The sequence below is a fragment of the Diachasma alloeum genome, unplaced genomic scaffold (assembly GCF_001412515.2).
Source record: "Diachasma alloeum isolate Michigan unplaced genomic scaffold, Dall2.0 Dall_scaffold_00411, whole genome shotgun sequence".
Classification (NCBI taxonomy): Eukaryota; Metazoa; Arthropoda; class Insecta; order Hymenoptera; family Braconidae; genus Diachasma; species Diachasma alloeum.
The window spans coordinates 12233-36073 of NW_021680550.1; the positions used below are offsets into that span (position 1 = coordinate 12233).

General features: G+C 35.8%; 1 protein-coding gene across 1 annotated transcript in view; it reads right to left on the reverse strand.

Moving 5' to 3' along the window:
- Positions 1–17926: 17926 nt before the first annotated feature.
- LOC107042082 overlaps positions 17927–23841 on the reverse strand; it is an 11884-nt gene continuing 5969 nt past the window's right edge. Inside the window, exons 7-16 of the mRNA XM_015262952.1 lie at positions 22705–22845; positions 22354–22484; positions 21462–21678; positions 21228–21365; positions 20990–21068; positions 20013–20500; positions 19773–19925; positions 19364–19519; positions 18998–19201; positions 17927–18921 (exon numbers count right to left, since the gene is read on the reverse strand). Of these exons, the coding sequence (XP_015118438.1) occupies positions 18127–18921; positions 18998–19201; positions 19364–19519; positions 19773–19925; positions 20013–20500; positions 20990–21068; positions 21228–21365; positions 21462–21678; positions 22354–22484; positions 22705–22845 (2502 nt within the window). The 3' untranslated portion in view covers positions 17927–18126. The remainder of the gene's footprint in view (positions 18922–18997; positions 19202–19363; positions 19520–19772; positions 19926–20012; positions 20501–20989; positions 21069–21227; positions 21366–21461; positions 21679–22353; positions 22485–22704; positions 22846–23841) is intronic.

Sequence of the window (23841 nt, forward strand, 5' to 3'; positions counted from 1 at the left end):
TATATATATATATATATATATGTTTAAGGGTCAGTGCGATGACACTGCAATGTTCTGATGTATAATTCAAATTCATGAATTATAACTTCAAAACTGAACAGCTCTTGGCATGACCCGGGAGCACCACGTGGAGGTGGCTGTTCAAGGCTCCCAAAAAGTTGTTAATTGCGGGTATAACTCCGCAATTTCCAACTGGTGTATGCTGCCTAGTCGGGTTACGCAAGTTCGCAATGTTCAGATGGAAAATGACGCTCATACCTGGCTCTACCTCCTGATGCACTTAAATCCGCCGCGGTTCCTTCTGACCGCATGTTTTATTACAAAACATAAGAACTCCACTTTCGGGAATATTCGCGTCAGATATTCGGACTGAGGTTATCGGCATACTGGAGGGTTCGCGAGGTCGAGGTCAAACTTGCAGGACGAACACTATACCACACGACGAACGCCCACTACTGGTCATTTCGATGACTGTCATCAAAGTGACCATAGCTGCATTTATCGTATGGTTAAGAAATCCGTTACTGTCATCAAACTAGCCTTTAAACATATATATTATTTTTCATTTAATTTTCCTATAAAAATTCTGGACATCACACATGGGTAATAGTTGCGAGAGATTAGCGAATTAACTTGATAACGATCATAAAGAAATAACAAGAAAATATCAACCTCATTCTACTAAATTCAAATTGTTGAGTAGAAAGTAGGATGGCTCATAATAAATAAGAACGAAAAATTAAACTTTTTTAGAGTTGAAACAAATAGTCCAGGGAACTGTGAGGCTATGTGATTTTTTTCCGATTTTTTAATTCAATTTTGCAGTAGCGCATGGTATTTCAAGTTTGACTAAAATATCTGACCTATTGGCAGTCAATGGTTATAAAACTTGTNGATCATAAAGAAATAACAAGAAAATATCAACCTCATTCTACTAAATTCAAATTGTTGAGTAGAAAGTAGGATGGCTCATAATAAATAAGAACGAAAAATTAAACTTTTTTAGAGTTGAAACAAATAGTCCAGGGAACTGTGAGGCTATGTGATTTTTTTCCGATTTTTTAATTCAATTTTGCAGTAGCGCATGGTATTTCAAGTTTGACTAAAATATCTGACCTATTGGCAGTCAATGGTTATAAAACTTGTGTAAAAGTTAAATATCCTTGATTACGGTCCGGTGCTAGGTTATAAAAATGACAGAGGATGGTTCTTCGGATCTGTTCAGGTAGAGAATGCAGCGACTAGTATAGGTCCGTCACTGTTGCTCCCATAGCGAGGAGGTCGGGAATACATGCGTTTTCTGGGGAGCAATAGAAACCCAACTATATGACTGCTCTGTGCGAGACAGAGGCGCTCGCAGTTGTCCCTGTCATACAGAACGATGTGCTCCATGAATATTAATAATAATAACACGATATCTATGAGTCGTGGAAAGATGAATCGGGAACATTATTCTTCATCAGAACATTTAATGCTGCATGTCTCGTCAACTTTTCAGTAGTTCTCAATATATTTTGGCCGGTATAAAAATAATTATTTATTGTCCATTTGTTTCCCGAAGCCTAAAAATGTAAAATCGGTTCCGTGNATTGTTCATTTCTTTCCCGAAGCCTAAAAATGAAAAATCGGTCCAGTATACCTAATTTTTAAGCTATGGATTTTGTTTTCAATGTATAGAATAACAATTACATTCCACTTTTTGCTAATTTGATTCCAAGATGTCTTAATTTATTTTTTCTTTAATGAAAAATTACACTAGTCTCATGAAAAACTATGAAAAATCATTCCTCAAAGAATTTTCAGAACTTTTTTAGTTTTTTCATTTTTATAAGAAAATTTTATTTTGTCAAAAATTCATTCATTATTGCATTTAAAAATCAATTAGGTTTTGTTGGAGTCGAATTTGCAAAAAGTTGATTGTAATTGTTATTCGACAAATTTGTTAAAAAAAATTGATGAAAAAACAATCCATAGCTCAAAAATTGGGTACACTAAACCGATTCTCGAATTTCAAACGTCTGGGAGACAAATCAAGTGATTTCTTGGATTAACAAATTTTTTGCACTAATTTTTCGTTTCTACGAATGAACTTTCTCCTCTATGGAAATGGTCATTTGAATATCCTGGGACTCTTGAAGCTCACCGCGTCTCCCCTTAATGGCAGGGCAACGTAAAGTCTAAAAATATATCCTCAGAGTGGGAGACTTTCAAATTTCTGTCCGCGTATTTACTTCTAAAATGAATCTCCGTATTTTGGCATTTACCTGTCGTAGTCATTTACTTATCACTCTGATGCCTGTGACTCAGGGGTCACCGATAAACTGGATTTCCCATGACGCCCACTGGCTCAAACTCAGGAATTGTCTTCATAAAGCACCTCACAAATGACTTAGCTTCCAAGAACCTTAATGAATGGGGCTGAATTTACGATTTGCGGAAGCAAAACTCATGAACCCTCGTCCCTAATTTGCTTATAATTGTCTTGTCCAATATTCATCTGGCATATAAATATTCTCCGACCATTTCCTGAACTGTTCTAATGGTCAGTCAGTGCACGACTTCCAAAGAGCTAGCATCGCAAGAATCTTTGTCCTTCCACTTGTGCTCTAATATTAACGAAAGAACATTCAGTGCCTGTGGTAGTGTGTCAATAATATCAGCCAATTATTTAGAGAAAAAAAAGGGCAAAAATGCCAATGACACGACTAGATACCGAAATCTCATTCATTGGTCATGCAAAATCAGACATCCAGGGTAATCAGTTACCATCAAAACGCCAAGTTTTGGAGTGTTTTTTTCATTATACGCGACATGCCACCCCGATATTGAGTCCTCGCGAAGCAGCCAGATGCGTTATTTTCTGGCAATATGCGGAAATCCCAACCATCAAGGAGGAAAATGCGATTACTAAATTTGAGAAGTTACTGAATTATTATAAAAAAATTCGCAAGAACGGTCCAGGGCGTCTGGAGAAATACGAAAACGCTCAAAGTGCAGCGATTGGTTTCATGTGCGAGTTAGATGAGTTGTTCGATATCGCACATCAGCAACAAGTGAATGTGATGAAAAATGAAACCGCAAGAACTTTGTTGGATCTCCACCGTGGAAAGAGAAGACAGGGTTACTTGAACCGAATCATCGATACAGCTCACTGGATCCCTCCCTGTGAAGAAAAAAACGGAAATGTGCAGCCCAAAGAACTTCCAAAAGGTAAATAATTTATTTGCCCTTTTTTTTCATTTTCACAGTGATGAATAGTTCTGATTGCGGGGAGACTCCTATAAATTTCAGAAATCCCAGGACATTCAAGTGACATTTTTCAGAAGTTGAATCCTTGTTTCATATGCGTAAAAACAGGATTTGTGCTAAAGAATCGTTATTCATGGTTAATTCATCCCTCCGACGCCTAAAATTTTAAAATCGGTCCAGTGTACCAAATTTTCAAACAATGAGAGTTTTTGTTTCAAAATAATAAAAAAAATGTGTAGAATAACAATTACAATCCACTTTTTGCAAATTCAACTACAAAATAGTTACACTGATTTGGCCTTCAATGAAAAATGACAATAGTTGCATAAAATATTATGATAAAATAATTTTCAATGAATTTTCAAAACATTTATCGTATTATCTTATTTTATTGCTTTGTTTTCTTCAAATAAATTAATTAATTATTGCATTAAACATTGAGTAAAGACTAATTCAGCTATTTCGAAGTGGAATGAACAAATAGTGGATTGCTATTGATATTCTGCACATTTTACGGAAAATTGAAAAAAAACTCCCATTGTTCCATAATTGGGTACACTGGACTGATTTTTCAATTTCATGCGTCTGGGGCACAGATTAACAATGAATGATATTTCTTCTTTCCGCACTAATTCTTCGTTTCCATACCGCTGAAACAAGGGTTTAATTTATGAAAAATGTCACTTGTCTTAAATAAATGAAAATTTCTTCAAACGATCCAGCCGATCGGCAATTACTTTAGGCGTACCATGGGGAACATATCTGAGTGATATCAAGCGCCGTTCCCTCAAAGTCTGCCTACCCTGAATTTTAACTCATGAATTTCCCCAATTTTTACTAATGAATTCTCATTATTTTGCAGACGAGCCTAGGGGGATTCTTGTGAATTATACCAACNTCAAAGTGCAGCGATTGGTTTCATGTGCGAGTTAGATGAGTTGTTCGATATCGCACATCAGCAACAAGTGAATGTGATGAAAAATGAAACCGCAAGAACTTTGTTGGATCTCCACCGTGGAAAGAGAAGACAGGGTTACTTGAACCGAATCATCGATACAGCTCACTGGATCCCTCCCTGTGAAGAAAAAAACGGAAATGTGCAGCCCAAAGAACTTCCAAAAGGTAAATAATTTATTTGCCCTTTTTTTTCATTTTCACAGTGATGAATAGTTCTGATTGCGGGGAGACTCCTATAAATTTCAGAAATCCCAGGACATTCAAGTGACATTTTTCAGAAGTTGAATCCTTGTTTCATATGCGTAAAAACAGGATTTGTGCTAAAGAATCGTTATTCATGGTTAATTCATCCCTCCGACGCCTAAAATTTTAAAATCGGTCCAGTGTACCAAATTTTCAAACAATGAGAGTTTTTGTTTCAAAATAATAAAAAAAATGTGTAGAATAACAATTACAATCCACTTTTTGCAAATTCAACTCCAAAATAGTTACACTGATTTGGCCTTCAATGAAAAATGACAATAGTTGCATAAAATATTATGATAAAATAATTTTCAATGAATTTTCAAAACATTTATCGTATTATCTTATTTTATTGCTTTGTTTTCTTCAAATAAATTAATTAATTATTGCATTAAACATTGAGTAAAGACTAATTCAGCTATTTCGAAGTGGAATGAACAAATAGTGGATTGCTATTGATATTCTGCACATTTTACGGAAAATTGAAAAAAAACTCCCATTGTTCCATAATTGGGTACACTGGACTGATTTTTCAATTTCATGCGTCTGGGGCACAGATTAACAATGAATGATATTTCTTCTTTCCGCACTAATTCTTCGTTTCCATACCGCTGAAACAAGGGTTTAATTTATGAAAAATGTCACTTGTCTTAAATAAATGAAAATTTCTTCAAACGATCCAGCCGATCGGCAATTACTTTAGGCGTACCATGGGGAACATATCTGAGTGATATCAAGCGCCGTTCCCTCAAAGTCTGCCTACCCTGAATTTTAACTCATGAATTTCCCCAATTTTTACTAATGAATTCTCATTATTTTGCAGACGAGCCTAGGGGGATTCTTGTGAATTATACCAACTATCAGTGGGATGATGAGGAAGATCTCGATGAGCTGTTTCTGTACTTTGAAGATGAAGAAGAAGCTGATGGAGATTTCCGCTCCTTCGTGCAGCCCAGCAAGGCAAAGAAAATGAAGATCCTGACTCCGGATCTTACTGCTGTGTTGGATCGAGCCAAAATCAGCGACCGCATAGCTGTACGGATTCTAGCGTCTGCCCTCATGTCAGCTGGCGTCACTCTGGAAGACGTTCATCTAAGTCGCGAAACGGTCCGTAGGAACAGACGGACCCAACGTAAATCTCTGAGTGACGCCATAAAAGACGATATAAAAAACAACTCCCCCAGTTTCACGACCGTTCATTAGGATGGTAAACTACTACCAGCCATAGACAATAAATTCAACAAAGTCGACCGACTCCCCATTCTTGTATCGGGTATCGAAGGAGACGAATTGTTAGGAGTGCCGAAGCTGGACCGAGGAAGTGGTGAAGAGCAGGTAAATGCCATCTTTACATGCCTGGACGAATGGGGACTTGTCAATGAAGTCTGTGCCATGGTATTTGATACCACTTCCAGCAACAGGCAGCGCAAATGGCGCCTGTGTTTTACTGGAGAAGTTATTGGGAAGAAATCTTCTATATCTTGCGTGCCGGCATCATATTTTCGAGTTACTCCTCAAATCTGCCTTTGAAATTTCGATAGAGCCATCTTCTGGGCCAGAAATTCCCATTTTTAAGAGATTTCAAGGGCAGTGGATGAACATCGAAAAAAGTAAATTTTCTCCAGGAGTGCAAGATACTGATGTCCAAGCCGCAGTTGAGGATGAGGCGAAAGATGCCCTTGCTTTCGCATATTCTCAATTAGAGGTAGCTGGTAAAAGATTCAATGGTATTTATTATGGCAAAATCATTTCCCTTTATTTTATTAAATTACGAAACTCAATCTCTTCTGCATTTATCACTCCATAGATCAACAACTACCGGAAGAACTACAAAGAGTTTCTGGAACTCGTCTTCATATTCTTGGGCAGAAATCTTCCGGATGGTAATTGCTTCAGAGCTCTTGGCCCCATTCATCATGCGAGGTGGATGGCGAAAGCGATTTATTCGCTAAAAAATTTTCTATTCAGAGACCAATTTCGATTGACGTCCCATGAGACATCAGGTTTGAGGAAAATTTGTATTTTTATTGTTTTTCTGTACCAGAAGAGCTGGTTCACATCTTCTAATGCAATTGAAGGTCCCAACAATGACTTGCAATTATTGAAAAAGTTAACTACGGATAATTCATCATTGTCAGGAGTTAATGATGCTGTATTTGATAAATTTGCAAACCATCTCTGGTACTTATCAGAAGAACTCATCGCTTTTGCATTCTTCGACGGCAATGTAAATATAGACATGAAAAGGAAAATGTGCGATGCTATCAAATCTCGCTCCTCATTTCAAGATGATCGGAAGAGGAGAAAATCAGGAGTTAAAGGTCGAAAATTCAACCAAGAGTTGAGTCTAGATCAATTTGTGACGCAAAACACAATTAAATTCTTCGAAATTTTGAATCTAGACCATACTTTTTTGGATATCGATCCAATGAAGTAGGGAGAAAGAGAAGATTATGGGAATGCTTTAAAAACTGTGAGATCTCTCCTAGTGACAAACGACGTAGCTGAGAGAAGCGTATCTCCCGTGAACGAATACAATGATTTCTTCACGAAAGATGAAAACTCTAAACAAGATGTAATGCTCGTGGTCAGGAAATTGCGGGCATTGACATCTAGCTGCACCAGGGAGGAATTACAGTTTTCCTTGGAGAACTACCTGAAAAACACAGCGTAATGAAAAATTAATATTGACCTGAGCAATCTCGGTTCATGTCGATTTCAGTATACTTCACGTTTTTGACCAATATCTCGAAATCTAAAGGAAATCACGTAATTTTCGTACATATCTTCTTTTTAGACCTGTCTTCGCTCTACAAAATAGGTTATTATAAAAACTTCAATATAGCCAATAGATTCCGGGATTATTGTATGAAATCTCAACAGGAATCTAAGTAGACTTGGGCCGATTGACCACTTCGCTATTGAAATTTTTCTCCAAGATTCTCTTCTCAATTAACTATACATATCCGATACTCATTGAAAAGCTCATCAAAAGAGCCTCTGAAGAGCGCTTAACATATTTAATTCCCATGATGATTCATTAGGTAACAAGAGTTCGAATAATTTGATTTTATTTGTGGGGAAATATCATCTATCTATTACAAGTGCTTTACAATTTCTATTGTTGTTATGTGTAATTTTATGAATTTTTCACTTTATAGAGAAGAATTGAAGTTAAATTGAAAGTATTTTTTTCGGATAATAAACGAATATCTTTAAATTTGATGCCTCTTGATGCATTCCAATAGAATGCTATTTAAAACAAGCAGGGGTGCGAGCTTTTTTGGCCGAAGCCATCTGACCGTTACTTTATGTGTTATAACTCTTTTTCTTTCTTTCATTTCTACCAATTCCATTGGTAGTAAGCTTCCGAATGGATCTGTAGTAATTCTATTAAAGAAAGAAAAAAATGGAAACTCCAAACCTGCTCAGATTAGATATCAACAATGTCAGTGGAAATACCTGCCTCCTGATGAAAAAACAGACAAACGGAAATATCTCAAAAACTTTGTATGAACGGGTATATATGTTTCGATTGATTCGGATAAAAGGCATCAAAGCAAATATTTTGAAAAAAAAATTGAAATCGGTTGCGTAGTTTTTAAAATATTGCACATAAAAGGTTTTCAGAGAAAGTCAAATATGTCGGAAACTACTCATACAATTGAGCTCATTTTCAATAGGAAGGATTATTATCACGAGAGGAAGATTCTGTCTAAATTTTAAGTTGATATCTCCATTTTTGTACAAGCTAGAGTAATTACAAGGATTTTTATGAGAAAACAGAAAAACGGAAATATCTCGAAAACTTTGTATGAACGGGTGTATGTGTGTTGATTGATTCGGATAGAAGGCATCGAAACGAATATTTTGAAAAAAAAAATTGAAATCAGTTGACTAGCTTCGAAAATATTAGCGACAAACGATTTAAAAACTGATAGCTTTTTGTTAAGGTCTATAATCTGACAAAATTTCAGATTTTTTGAAATAAGTTTAGCCAAATAATTACTCAATTTTCCAAAAATTGACCACCGAAAAGGTGGCGATGGACATTGTCACCGACAGACATGGTCGCCAAACTTCGTCTTTTTACATTTCAGACCATTCTATATCATTTCCACTCAAAATTAGAAAATATGAAAACAGCACGATTACAATGGTTCCATTCAGAAGCAAAAAAAACCATTGGAAACTAATATTAATAGTATTAAATATCAACGATACATGAAAATTATATTAATGGCATGGTACTGTTTAGAATTAAGCTATTTCTTCTATTCAAATTTTGTTGAAATTGCTGTAAATTGATCGATTCAACCATGTAAATTTTGAAATAAAAAAATTTGTAACTATAACATTTTTATGTAAGAAATAAAAACATGTACAGTCAGCAGACGCGCGGGTTGAAAGGTCGGTCCCTTCCTTAAAAGGGTCAGTATCTCAGGTACAATTTTTTTGCCTGGGTTCAATGTCAGTTTATACGACCGTTGTGAAAGCACCGGATAAGCCGGACACCTGTCCTTGGACGAAAATTTATCAAGTTTCTTTCGCATATTACTCGGCATTGGATTTATTGCAATTTTTTTTCCTTCCCAAACGATTGTCAAATAGTTTATTGATCATTCTATCAAATCTAGGCGAATAATGGACGCTCCGTAGGGCTCGTAGAGGCGTCTGAAGATCTCTAAATCTCGCATGAATCCGGATTTTTATTTCAATAACAAATAGCTATTTTGCAGAGAATTTTTTTTATGTATGTCTTACCTCCCTTTCAGAAAGTCTACAAAAGCTGATAGCGATAAATTGAGTAATTGAGTATTAAAAAAATTATTATCACATTCTCTCTATGAAAACGTGTAAAAGTGCATAGCAAATTGAACTGCTATGCGCCAGTACAAAAATAATTTTAAAAATTTGAAAAAATTCCTATGTGTTCATAATTATTTTCCTTACCATATTCAGAATAAAAAGAATCGAAATTCAATTTTTTCAACGTTTGAGCCGTCCTAGTAGAAAGGGGGTATTTCCATTTGAATATGTGGACGTCCACATGAAAAAGGATTCTAGTTTCCAAGATATTCACGTTTTTGTCTCAGCAACTGCCATTTGCACCAATGTTAAATTTTTTTTCCATCTTCTCCAACGACGTCATTTTTGACCCCATGAAGATCATTTTGAGCTGAAAATGTGCAAAATGTTATCAATATTATCAGAGTATACATAACATTATATCGACAAAGAAGTGGTCCCTTTTCATGCGGACGTCCACATGTGGATGATTGGGGTAAATTGGATGAAACCGAATTGCCGGGAAAAGAAGGGTTTTACTCTCAATTGACTGATGAGCAGATATCTGATGAAGATGATCAACATGCTCTCAATGTTTGGAGTGAATTCAATATCAGAACATTGAGGGAGTATTCAGATCTTTACCTACAAACTGATCTCTCATTGTTAGTTGGGACTTTTCAAATTTCCCGTCGTAATTGCCTTTCCACTAATGGATTAGACCCTTTGCATTATTATACAACACGTAGATTATTTGATGCTATGCTGAAATATACACAGGTGAATTCAGAGCTTTTTACAGATCCAGAAATTATATTATTCATTGAAAAAGGTATTAGAGGTGGAATATCACAATGTTCAAACAGATATGCCCATGCTAAGGATCCATTCATTGGTGAGAAATGTTCTGATCCCTCGTCACAAACATCACATTTGATGTATTATGATGTGAACAATTTATATGGGGCCGCTATGAATATCAGCTTGCCATATGATTGATTTGAATGGGTTGCAATTGATTCTGTAGACATTTTAATTGCTGCAGATGATTCTCCAGTCGGATATATTCTTGAAGTCGATTTGGAATATCGTCAAGAATTACATGAACTATATAAAGATTTTCCGCTCTGTCCCGAATATGTCATCCCTCCAGAGAGCAAACATACTAAATTAGCGACCGCTCTCTTCCCGAAAGAAAAGTATGTGATACATTACGTAAACTTGAAGCAATACACAGCTCTTGGTATAAAACTAAAGCATATTCATCGTGTTTTGAAATTCAATCAGAAGCCCTGGTTGGAATCTTACATTTATCTGAATACTATGAAAAAACAACAGTCAAAAAGTAAATTCGAAGAGAACTTTGATAATTTGATAAATAATGCTGTATTCGGAAAAAATATGGAAAATGCTAGAAAACAAAAAGATATTAAACTCTTCACACATTGGATTGGTTGATATGGAGCAAAAGCATTGATAGCACAACCCAATTTCCATAGCTGTATGGTGTTTGATGATAATGAATGAATGGAACATCCGTATATTTTAAGAAAACTATCCATATTGGATTTATGATCCTTGATTTATCAAAAACGATTATATATTACTGCTATCAGAACTACGTTAAGTGTAAATTTGGGGATTCAGCAAAACTCATATATACCGATACAGATAGCATACTCCATCTGTTTCAAGTACCAAATATTTATCAGTATAAAACCAGACATACACATGTTCGATAAATCTGACTATAAAGAGAATAGTGCGTATATAATGCCGCTCACAAACAAACAAGTATTAGGACTCATGAAGGATAAGAATAATGGTCGAATCACGGTTGAATTTGTAGGTCTACGAGCTAAAACATACGCATTTAGGATGTTGAATGATGAGAAAGCTAAGAAGAAACCTGAACGTGTTAAAGCTGCTACACTCAGGAAAAGCACATTCAATGATTCTAAAAACTGTCTTTTTGGTAATGAGCACATTATCAGGAATCAGTATTAAATCCAGAGCAAAAAACATGAGGTGCACACAATCTGCTAGCAGAAGATGGTTTTGAGTTGGGAAGATGATAAACGTATAATTTCACTCCATACAACAGATACCCTACCTTGGGGTTATTTCGAACCACTTGTGTAATTATATATATATTTTCAGATTGTTTCTCATAATAATAAAAGTAATGGTAATAACGTACACATTTGAATAAATGAATAAACTTTTTCAACATTTAACGAAGCGTTTTTATTGTTTTATGTATACTTGTTTTCTTACAATTATCATACAGTTATCTTGAAATGAGTATTAAATATATTCCGTCTATTACTATTAACTTATTCAACGTTTAAGATGATGATTTCGAGCGATTTTCTTCCGGGAGATACTACATCATCTTCCGTGAGACAATACGGTGGAACTGAGCTGATCTTATTATACACATCCTTTTCTCATAAAACATAACTTAGAACTATGTGAAATGAGTTTCAAAAAGAGTTTGTCTGTTGTTTTGATAATATAGGGTTCAATATTTCTTCACATGAACTTATTCGACGTCTGAAACGGTCATGATCTCGAGCAATCTGAGTAATAGCAAATTTGGAAGAATCGTAAAACTATTGAAAACGATATTATAACGATTTTGAAAAACCACGAGTAAAACGTCACGCTACGAGTTGAGATTCAGTAAACTGAATTTGACTCTGTATTGAGTGTGGATCGTGCAGAGTACGCGAGTTATCCCCATTCCAACTCCCAATGGATGATTCATCATAGAACAGTCAGGAACCATCGAGAATATTCGAGACCAATCGAGTATCCTATTTCATGCAAGTCTCAACAGGACTCAGCCGACCCCCTGACCCCACGAACCGATGAGTCGTTGATGGCATCATCTTTCTCGAACGTTCCGCGACCGTAGCGCCAATATCCTATTTCTTACAAGTTCCAACCGGTCATTATGGTATCATATAAGTCCCAACAGGATTTAGGAAATATCTCCACCACGCGCGAATCCATGAGTCATCAGCCAACGCGCCGAATGACTCATCGATGACATCATCCATCTAGAAAATTCCATAACGGTGGCGCCACCACTAGTATCATATTTCATACATGTCCCAACAGGACTTAGGAAGCACCCCCCACCGCGTGATGAGTCATCGATGACGTCATCCTTCTCGAATGTACAAGTCTCATCAGGACTTACAGAAAACTCTCACCTCGTACATCGATGAGTTATCAGTCTGAGTGACTCACCGATTTCATTCATCTTGAAAATATTCAACCATTGTTTTCACATATTTGCACATGTTTGCATATGTTTGCAAATGTTTTCCAATGTTTGCAGAATGTTTGCAAATGTTGTCAAATGTTTGCAAATATCGTCAAATGTTTGCAAAATGTTTGCAAATGTTTGCAGAATGTTTGCAAAGATGGTCAAATGTTTGCAAATATTGTCAAATATTTGCAATTGTTTGCATATGTTTGCAATTGTTTGCAAATGTTTGCAAAATGTTTGCAAATGTTGTTAAATATTTGCACATGTTTAGGACTTACGGGAAGTTCCCCCACCGTGCAAGTAAATGAGTCATCAGCCCGAGTGACTCATCGATGACGTCATTCATCTCTAAATTTCCGCGATTGTGGCGGCAATATCCAATTTTCTCCATGTGTCCACAGGTTATCATAGAATTATATTTCATACAAGTCCCACCAGGACAGTTCCCCCACCATGCTAGTCGATGACTCATCGATGACGTCATCCTCTCGAACCTTCCACAGCTTGTGGCGCCAATATCCAATTTTATGCAAGTTTCAACAGGTCATTTTATTTCATACAAGTCCCAACAGGTCTTAGAGGGATGCCCCCCACCACGCGAGTTGATGAGTCATTGATGACGTCATCCTTCTCGAACGTTCCGCGACGGTGGCGCTACCATTCCAGAATCTTCCACGACGGTGGCGCCCCTGGTGGCGATTTGGCGAAGTACTATCCAGAACCCGTTCAGCCTATCTACTCGGTGGCACACCAGATTGTATTCGTACCTTTTTTCTGTATACAACCGAAGTGCTATTATCCTTCCCCTCTTCCCTATGTCTCAAAACATTCAATGGCTAGATATTCTATTCAAAATGAAATAAAATGTATGCCCAATTTTATTTGTTGGAGTCTCACCCATATATAAAATGAAATTTTTAATCGGATGAAAATTGAGAAACTTGTGGAAAAAATTGCAAATGCGGAAAGTGAAAATTCAGGATAAAACACGGGGTAAAACGGGTTGAATCTCACATGTTCCACGAATTCACATGAATTCATCATGTATCAGAAGTCGCCGGATGGGTCCTTTCAATGACTTGAAATTTTCAATTTTCAGCACCGCTCCCCTCCCAGAGCCGATCCTTAAATCACCCGCTTCATAACTCTGAAGAATAATTCCCGTCAACTATTGAGTGGACATTGGTTGGAGATTTATCAACTCCAAATGGATTTGAAATCGATTTGGATACTTCAAATAGACAATGCGTATTGCTATCACTACGAATTGCGTGCGATAGCTCTGTGGTAACAATCATTAATAATGCTTTAAATAATTATTACTTTCTCGAACAACGGACAACAGCTTTAATCATTCCTATTCATAAAAACGGAAAAAGTCTAAATGAACCAGTCAGCTATCGCCCTATCAGCATGACTCCATCCCTGAGTAAAATTTATGAAGCTGTAATCAATAATTCAATATTATACACCGAAAATAAAAAGAAGATAATCCCAGACAACCAATATGGATTTAGATATTGTCACTCAACATTACATGCGGTGAACAAATTGATCTCAGATGTTAATGAAGAATTATACAGCAACAATATGGTAGGAGCAGTCCTCCTAGACTTGGAGAAAGCGTTTGACTCTGGTCGAATGGCTTAATCTACCTCTTAATCAAGAATGAATTCCCCACCCCCCTTATCAGAACAATTTGGCATATGACTCACGGCAAAAATTTTGAAATTATTAATCATAATAATTCGTGAAGCTCTTTATTTCATATGAGAGAAGGCCTACAACAAGACACAATCGACTCCCCAATATTATTTTCGCTTTTTACAGCTCACATGATCGACTCCTGTGATCTAAATAAAAATAATGGTACTAATTCTATAGCTTATGCTGATGATAGAATCATCTCTATGTCTCAGGAAAAAATGGAAACAATAAATTTTTAAATATCCTTGTTAATAAAGTTAATGCTATGTATTCGGCATGGAATCTTAAGGTCAATCCAGATAAAAGTGAAACGATTTTGTTCAGAAACCGCCTACAGAACATGTCTAAACTTCAAAAGACAGCGTAAAAAACTTTGAAATAAAAATAAAAGATAATGAAACGAATACAGAGACAATTATCACACACAGAAACTCAGTGAAATACTTGGGAGTCAATATAGATAATATGGTCTGATGTGCAAAGCACACTGATATACAAATTGAGAAAGCGAGGAAAAGATATAAATCCTTAGCTTTCCTTGTGCATAACAAATATATTAATACTAGAGCTAGAGTCATCTGTTATCTCTTGCTGATTAGATCTCTCCTAACCTATGGATCCGAGATCCTATGGAACATGGGGGCCAATCAAATTGAGTGCCTCAGAGTTTTCGAGAGAAAATGTCTGAGAACCTCTTTATTTTTATACCGTTCTGCCCACTGTAATTTTCAACACCAAGTCAGTAATAAATACCTGTACGATTACGCGAAAATTCCCAGAATCGATAATTTCATCTTAAAACTGGCTAGAAATTATTATGAAAAAATGAAAGTAATTGATAATTCAACAATTAAATCACTAACAAACTTTAATAATCATGAACCTCTGGGTAGAGCTCGTTGTGGCAATATTAAGTCTCAATATTTTACGTATTATGATAAAATTGGTTTATTCCAGCATGAATTCAATAAACCAATCTTATTTCATATTTCAAGGCACAAAAGAAATAATAAAATCCCAGTAGATGATTTCTTAAACAGGGAGTTAAAATACTCCAGGGAGATCCCTCAAGTAGATATAAACCACTTTTACAAAATAACAAAAGGTTACTGGTGGTTAACTGACGAAGATAAGTTTATTAGAGAACTCAAAATACGAGAACAAATTTACAAAGACCAAAACAAAAATAATAATAAAACTCATATTAGAGTTCGTAGAAATAATTTCCGTCCACCTTAAATACTTTCGATAATTTTATTAAAGCAGATAAATTAATAAATAAGAACTGAAAAATTATAATCCAGTATTCTCATATCAAACAAATTAGAAAAAGAAAAACCGTATATAAATTAATCGATATTCAACACTCGTCCATCGAATTGTAATATAATTATAATTATTACATTAACAATTATCCCTCTCGTAGTTAAAAAACGCTATTTTTTTTATTCAATAATTACAATCCAAAAAAAATTTTTTCTTATACCTTTTCTGCAAAAATTTTTGTTTTTTTGTAGCGCTTATCCAATTAATATCTGATGCTCCTGAAAAGAGCAAGTACTACACCTTAAAGTTATGGGAACATACTAGTTTAACTGATAATAATTAAAGTCGAGCATTACTCCGTGATCATTGTTTATTTAAAAAACCAATATCTCCCATCATTTTTTTTTATATACCTGTTTTTTTTTCTATGTCAATAACTGTACTTATTATAAATACCTTAGTGTGATAACAGGAAAATTTTAATAACAAATTCAATTAAATATTAAATGAGTTATCAATTTTCTAATTATCGGAATAAAATAATATTTATTTTTGTTTTTGGTCCTTACCTTTGAAGCACTAGGTGCATCTGCCACTATCGTTCATTCGGGAAGAGGTTGAGGATGATAATAAAATTAGGGATTTAAGACAATTAGAAGACAAAGATTTTATCAGTAACAATACTCGAATTTATTATTTTAAAAAGACTTTCATTATACAGAGAAATAAACCCGAAGGAAAAAGAGAATACGAACGACGCAAAAAAAGGGAATCAAAAAGAATAGTGATCCAAAATTTAGATTTTAAGCTAATAATTTTGAAAAATATTGAAAAGCCAAAATGAATAGATTCTTTCACGTATTTTATACTAACCAATAGTTAAATTAATCCAGAGTTGTTTTCAGAGTGAGTTTCGATTTAAAAAAAATAATGATACGACCGTTTAATTTTTTTTATCCATGTCACTTAACACTAAAATGTTTAATAACTTTCGCACTAGAATGTTTAATAATTTCAGAATGTGTCTATGCACTTTTGTTTGATAAATTGTGTCCTTGCACAGTGAAATCCACCGAAACGTAATAAGTAATTCGCAACTTATCGACCGTTCAGCAATTCAACTTCAAAAATGCGCACTACGAAGGTGGGCGTAATTGTGCAATTGTTAATTACTTGGATCCTTTATCACTTGTACGTCGGGCAGTACTGATCAACGGATTCTGATGTTACGAACGCGTGAGGATCCAAGGAGTTCGGTCTAATTGACGTGCCGATTAGGCATCTAAGGCGAGACTGAATATAATTTCGAAAAGAATGAATCTAAAGCCCGAAAACGACAGTGCAGTTGCGCTGCGTTTGCAATTTTGGGGTTTTGAAGGTCGCACGTGGCGTACTAGCCCGGTAAATTGAGCTGCATCGACAGCAACTCAACGTCCGGTGGGCAACGAATAAGTCGAATTTAGTGAGAAATAAAATTACAAACGAAATTAATTTTTTGAATGAATTTAAAGCACGACAAGTGAAATAACTAAAAACATGGTTAAAAAAAAAATTATAGCTCTGTGATATCGCGTTAGGTTGCGACTCCGTAGGTTATTGGTTCGAATCCCTGATAGGAAAATTTAATTTCTATTTATAGACTATTTAGGTAGAGCTGCGATAGTAATATGCAGAAAATCATGAATTGGACGTATAAAGTTGATATTTAACATTTTAGAAGGCTTCACTCATATTTTGCATATATATTGCCTATAATTGAAATATATGATTTGAAATATATGTGAAACATGCTACATACATAAGAATTGGCTACTCGCACATATATCACATATGTATCGATTATATGATAACATATATATTGCATAGATAATCGCATAATTGCAGTATATATAATACATACAATTTTCCATACATGAAATTCGGCCAAAAATGCTGCATTACACATATATGTAAGATATATGTGACATATGCATCTAGATGTTGAATATATGTGGCATATATACATGACACATTTATTTATATATGTTCCGAATATATAATTTTCCGTGCGGGGTCACCTAGCCGTTGGTCCCTAGTCCAAGTCGATAGCGTCTCTAGAATCGCCTAGTTGGAACGCCAGTACGTTGGCCCCTTTTCACCATGGAGAATAGAGGAAAGGAGGCCCAACTCCGGTTAGTCTGACCGCGGAAATCTTGTCAATACGCAGCAGTCTCAGGAGCTGTCCAGGTGGTGGCGCTGGTAGGCGATCGTGTGGTAAAACAGATTGGTATTCAGAAAATGTTCTATCAGAATTTAATGCTGGAATGCAACCGTTGTGTTTCCACGAGTATTTGTCAAACTATGAATTATAGAAATGCATTCTGGAGGTTTCGCTTATGAAGATAGATCATCATAGCGCAATAGATAATATAAAAGATGGAAATGTAGTACTACGAATACCTTTCTACGTAAAATATATTTCTTTACTATAATGTTATTTAGAGACGTATTTACATGAAATTCTATTTACAAGTTCGCCAGTGATTGCACAATATTTAACAAGTTTATCAATGAACATTATGAGAAGTAAATAACAACAAAATTATAATTCCCCTGCCATAATAAGAATAATATCAATTAATGATTCAAAGATATCTCTATGTCATCTTCGATAGCTTCTTGTATTTCTTCTTTTGCTTCTTTTTAACCCCATTCTCTTTATTGAAAAAATTGGCTAGGAAATGTCCTCGAATTGTCAAATAAAAATAAATTACTTCACCAGTCAAAGCGTAGCAATGTTCCTTGCATCCAATTAAAACAAAATTGCTCGCTTCACCATGCACTGCTTCAGCTATATTTAGAATTGTATCGCATTGTACTGTGGTTTTGGACATTATGTTTTGTACTATAGTTTCAATATCTTTGGTCAATTTGAAGAGATTAGAACTGGGATAGATCAAATATCCAAGTGATAATTCTTCTATCATTACATCCCGTTCTTCTGGCGTGGACGATCTGCAGTGAGATATACACGATTTACATTTTGTATAGCGCAGTACCTTTCGTGCTATATACCCAGCGACATAGCTTTGAATATCATCACTGGTATTTTGCACCGTGTAATTGTGATCCAGTTGGGGTTGCGCAGGTAAATCATGGAAGGTGGGCTCCTCTTCGTTGAGGATATTTTCGTTGTCATCAGTTCCATATTCGATGTTGTCAAGTTCTCTATCTAGAAGTTTCATGAATTTCTCTTTCACTGATTCAGGCGCAGTCTTCGATACATTTTTCACCGTCATGAGTGTACGCAGTATTTCTCCCCCTGAGATATTGCTGTTCTTCGGTGGCTTTGCTAGTGAGTACACACACAGTAGCCTGTACAGTTGTGCAAATTGCAAAGCATTCGGGTGGTCATTACAACCACATGCAGATCTCATTATACCAAAAAAGCGCTGTGGAAATATGAAAATATTAATTCATGCAGATTTGACGAAATCGTGTAGGTGGAATCACTTCTGTATTAATTACCTCGAGTGCATCTTGATTGAGTCGAACCGTCATCAGATAGTCATAGTTGTGACATTCATAAAGATAATCAGACAGTTCAATAGTTGCCTGCAGTGTCACTTTGAGGCCTAGCAAAGTCTCGTTTGTTAAACACTGCTGACGTGGATTGGAAGTTTGGCATTCTGTTTCCCATTCTGCTAGAAATGACTGGAAGTCCGTGATAGCCTGCGAGTATTTTCAAGTATATTTATGAACATAAAACTTGATTGATTACTGAATAAAATGCACATTGATTCCACGGGAATCAGATAGGCATTGTCATAGTGGAGCAACAATAGGTGGATGAATGAGTAGGTATTAATTAATAATTATTGGTCAGTGAATTACCTTCCTACGTGATCCATCCTTACGTAAAGCATTACTGGGACAACGTGACATCATTGCTTGGATTAAATTATCCACTCGTTTACAAAGCGCCACTGAAGCTTCACTGCCATGGGGAGTATGTTTCTTCATTGCCACCCGAACTTTGTCACAAAATAACTGAAAATTTGGGTGAATATGATTTCAATACAATTTTCTAAATATTCAATGGAATAGAATAGCATAGGCACTCTAACGAGTTCCAGAAATTAAATCCAAGACAGAGGCACAGATTATTATCACCCAAATATAAATTGGAAAACACTTATTGCATTGTGACCCCCACAATATTTAGACATGAAGGTGTTCCGTTGCGTGCTAAGTATGTGGAAATTAATACATATAGAAAAGGATAAGTTAGAGATTGGTATACCTGGAAAGCCATCGGCACGTTCATTTTTTGATAGCCTTCTGGGTTCAAATGAGCTTCTGATAACATGGGCGCACTTTTCAAGCTGCTGTTATAAACGGGTTCATTTATCAAAATATTCCGCCAATGTTGGATGTTCACCGTTCCATCAGGCGTCTGTAACAAGCAGAAAAAAAATAATTATCCCAGATCATTAGGATTGAAATCAAATTATTTGGGATTTGCCTCAGCAATATAACATACCGTGAATTTTTTCTTCTTCACTACCCAATTCCGGAAAGTTTTAACGAGATGTGGGAAATCGGATAAAAACCACAATCTACGGTTTTCATCCATGGGATGTTGGCAATTTGCACGTAGTGTCTTGCTCTTGTTCTCATCAAGGTGCTCTCCAATATTGAACAATCTCCACATAGAACGATTCCACGACGCACCATCCGTAACTATAGCGTCAATGCAAAATCCAGAATTTTCCATCAATGCTATTGCGTCTATAAGCAATTTGTGAAGAGTATCTCCATTAGCACTCCCTTGGCTTAGGAAACATCCAATTGTCTGTACCCATGTACCACGAAAGGGTTGATACATTAATACCAGTGCATGGTCCCCAACTTTGTTTTTCTTGTTCTCAGGTGTGTAGTCTCCCAGATCCGTAAAGCCTCGGAATGTCATGGTCTTCGTATCAAAGGATACACCTTCACTGAGCTTCATTTCATCAATTAACAATACACCTGGAAAATCAAGTTTCATGATAAATTAATCTCTTATGGCGTGGAAAATTGCGTTTTTTTATTTATAATTCCCAACGCCAGAGTAGAGTATTCTACGCTGGAGAAGAGTAGAATTAAACCAATCAAGGTCTCAATGCTTTCAGAAATAATTGTTATAATACTCCAATTTGCATTTTCCAATCAGAATCGATCTCAAGCGTGCTCTGACGTTACAGCACGGGAGTTGTCTCTTTCTCACTCGATCTCCCATCGGACCCCGACAGTGGCGGCTCACACGATCTCTCTCGCACGTTAGCAATGAAGTGAGAGTGTGTTGTGACGTCACAGCGAGGGAACCGGAGGTTCAAGCGACAAACTTTCAATCGATCATTAACGTTAATCATTCACATGAAAACCAAATTTTGTTCGTGCGATATTATTTTATGATCTATAGAATGAGTTGAGAGAAACATTTAATGAATCAAACAAGATTATTTTCCTTATTCTTACCTCTTTTATCACTATCGGGCATATGAGACGATTTTTCTTTCAAGCATTCGAATAAAGCCTCTTGAAATCCATAGCCGCACTGCAAATTTTTCAAATAGTTATTGAGTGTGCTGGGATTGGGTAGAGCAAGGATTTCATTGCGTCGCATATTGTCATATAAAGCACGGCTCTTGATTCGGAGCAATATACAATGGTAAATCCAATTGAGAGTATATCGATTCCCCCTTGGATCACGCACTTTCGAAGCCGCAAAACAAGCACGGACCGCTTCTTGTTGTGCTTCCGGCAACAGGCGAATCGCTTCCTCCACAACTCGTTCATCCGCAGTCGCAAGAGCGACTCTCGCGTTTTCCAATTCCTCTTTCAATTTTGCAAGCTAAATAATGATAAGAAAAGTAAATGAAAAAAGATGTTTAGTTTTAATCTTGCAACTGTTGTCGCAGAAATTGTGAATAACCAATATGGAACTTACTTCTTCAGCTAATTTTGAATTTTCTTTTTTCATTTTCTTGAAGTCTGATCTTCGCTTAACGTCCTGCTCATATTTCAGTCTTCTCCTTTTCTCCCGTATAAATTCAGTATTTTGATGACGACGTCTTTCTGCAGCACAGTGCGTACATCGTCGATCACCGTAATTATTCCATGGAATATCACATTGATTGATGATAATTGTGCATTCTGTTGAACGCCTACATAATCATAACATATTGGAATGAATTGTATTATTTTTACGACATAACAGTGGGTTACTTCATCTTTCTCAGGTCCTTGAAATATTGGGATTTACTGGGTGACCAAATAATTATAATGCCTGAGAATATCCAGTTTTTTTTTGTTTTCTTTTTTTGTAAAATAATGTTGATGATTATTCACGAAATTGCGCATATGGGATTTGGGAAATTTCAATCGTTTATTGAAGACATATAACAACATTGATGGCAATAAAAGAACAAAAATTGTATTATTCCGGAGTCAAATAAGGAAAAAAAGGCTCGTAATTGTAACTCCACACATTTTTTCAAGAATTTTGAGAAAAAAAAACCTCTGTAGCTCAGAACTATGGTACACTGGACTATTTTTTTTTTTCATGCGTTTGGAAGGCAAAAGAACACGGAATAATGAATATTTCTGCACTCATCTTTCGTTCCACTATATATTCAATGTATAAATGACGTAGGAGAAATCTCGCTCCAATAATCCGTGATTTTTTAAACTCACAGGAGTCTGCCCTCAAGAAAAAAAAATGCGAGTTCGTTCCTCAATATTTCAGGGACCTTAAAATGTGGAGTAACACCTCTCCTTCCCCACCCGCCGCTCCAACCCTTAATTTATGGGGATAAATCATTGCCACTGATTTTATTTACCTATTTTCATACCATTGCGTCCCGACGCAGATTCTCAGCTTGGACAAGTAGATCAAGAGTTCATTCACAGTTTCATAACTATCCGCACGTCCAGAATATCGACGAAACACTAGCCCATCGTGGCTTTCGATCTAAGGCAAGAAAAAAAAAGTTGAAATACAAACCAAAGATACCTTTTTTTCATCACATCATCTGTGAAGCAGCGTTCAACTCATGCTTTGCTTGATGGTTGGATAGTATCTCTATAAAAGTCACATTGAGAAGTATTATTCGATACTTTCGAAACTTTATATTAAGGGAACTTATTCCACACTCGTATCAAAAACGAATATTTATATATGAGTCACTTACTTTAATTGACATATCTTCCAATACTCGGCAGTACAGCCGCGGATGACTTTTTATGTCTTTCAATACAAAGACCACTTCCGATATTTCTTCACAAATACTGAGGAGCCAATGTTTTGGTGTTCCATATGCAGCCACATCTCGCTGTAATTGCGCAAGAGTATAATGTCGATGAGACATTATATAAATAATGAAAAAACGAAATGAAACCGATTTTTTTTATTCTTATGTTTTAAAATACTGATGAATTTGCAAGCACCGAAGTGAATGACACAAAGGTTGCAACTGAACTAAAAAATTTGTGTCCATGTTTTCATCTAGTGTATTTGAAAAACAGGTAAAATAACCCGGCCTGGTTGCATTTTATGACACCTCAGGTAATCAACTCCCTCCACCCTCTCTCCTCTACCCTTCAGCACTGTTTTGGACATTCAGAAAGTTTTCTTGAATTTTTTTCTCCGTGTGAGGAGAACGAAATATCCGAGTTAGAGGATTATGGGCTAAAACCCCAAGCTCCAAGCTGATAACTCAAGAACATTTCGAAAAAAATACATAAATTGGCGCTCATAATCTAAAGAATTCCCAAATTCATTCCTGTAAACAGAAGGGACAAACAATGAAACAAACTCTTGTTATTTCGACCATTGCTAATATTCAATTTTTTGCACGGGGAAAAATCTTGACTCTTCCCCCAATTTCTCTATTCCGATATTTATTACTCGGGGAAAGTCCCTGTTACGTCAAGAATGGGTTACTTGACACAACTTTATTAAATTAAAATTCAATATATTGAACCAAAGAAACAAGATTAAATTCAAAGATCGTCTCGAATTTAAGGAATAGAATTCAAACACAAAACCCATTTACAAAGGTCCCCTTTTAATTCAATTTTCTAAACCCCAAAAAGGTTTGGAATCAAAGGTTGGAAAGGTTCACTTGGAGTAAAATGAAAAGAATTTTGAATAACTTTAAAGTGACTCAATAGAGTCTATATTTTAACAAAACAAGTAGAAAAGTATAACTACAACATTCGACTTACATTCACTGCTCTGCTTTCAGTCGTAAAGTATTTTGTATGTGGTTAAAAGTAATGCCGCACTGAATTTAAGACGTTGGATTAAATTCTTTATTTAAATGAAT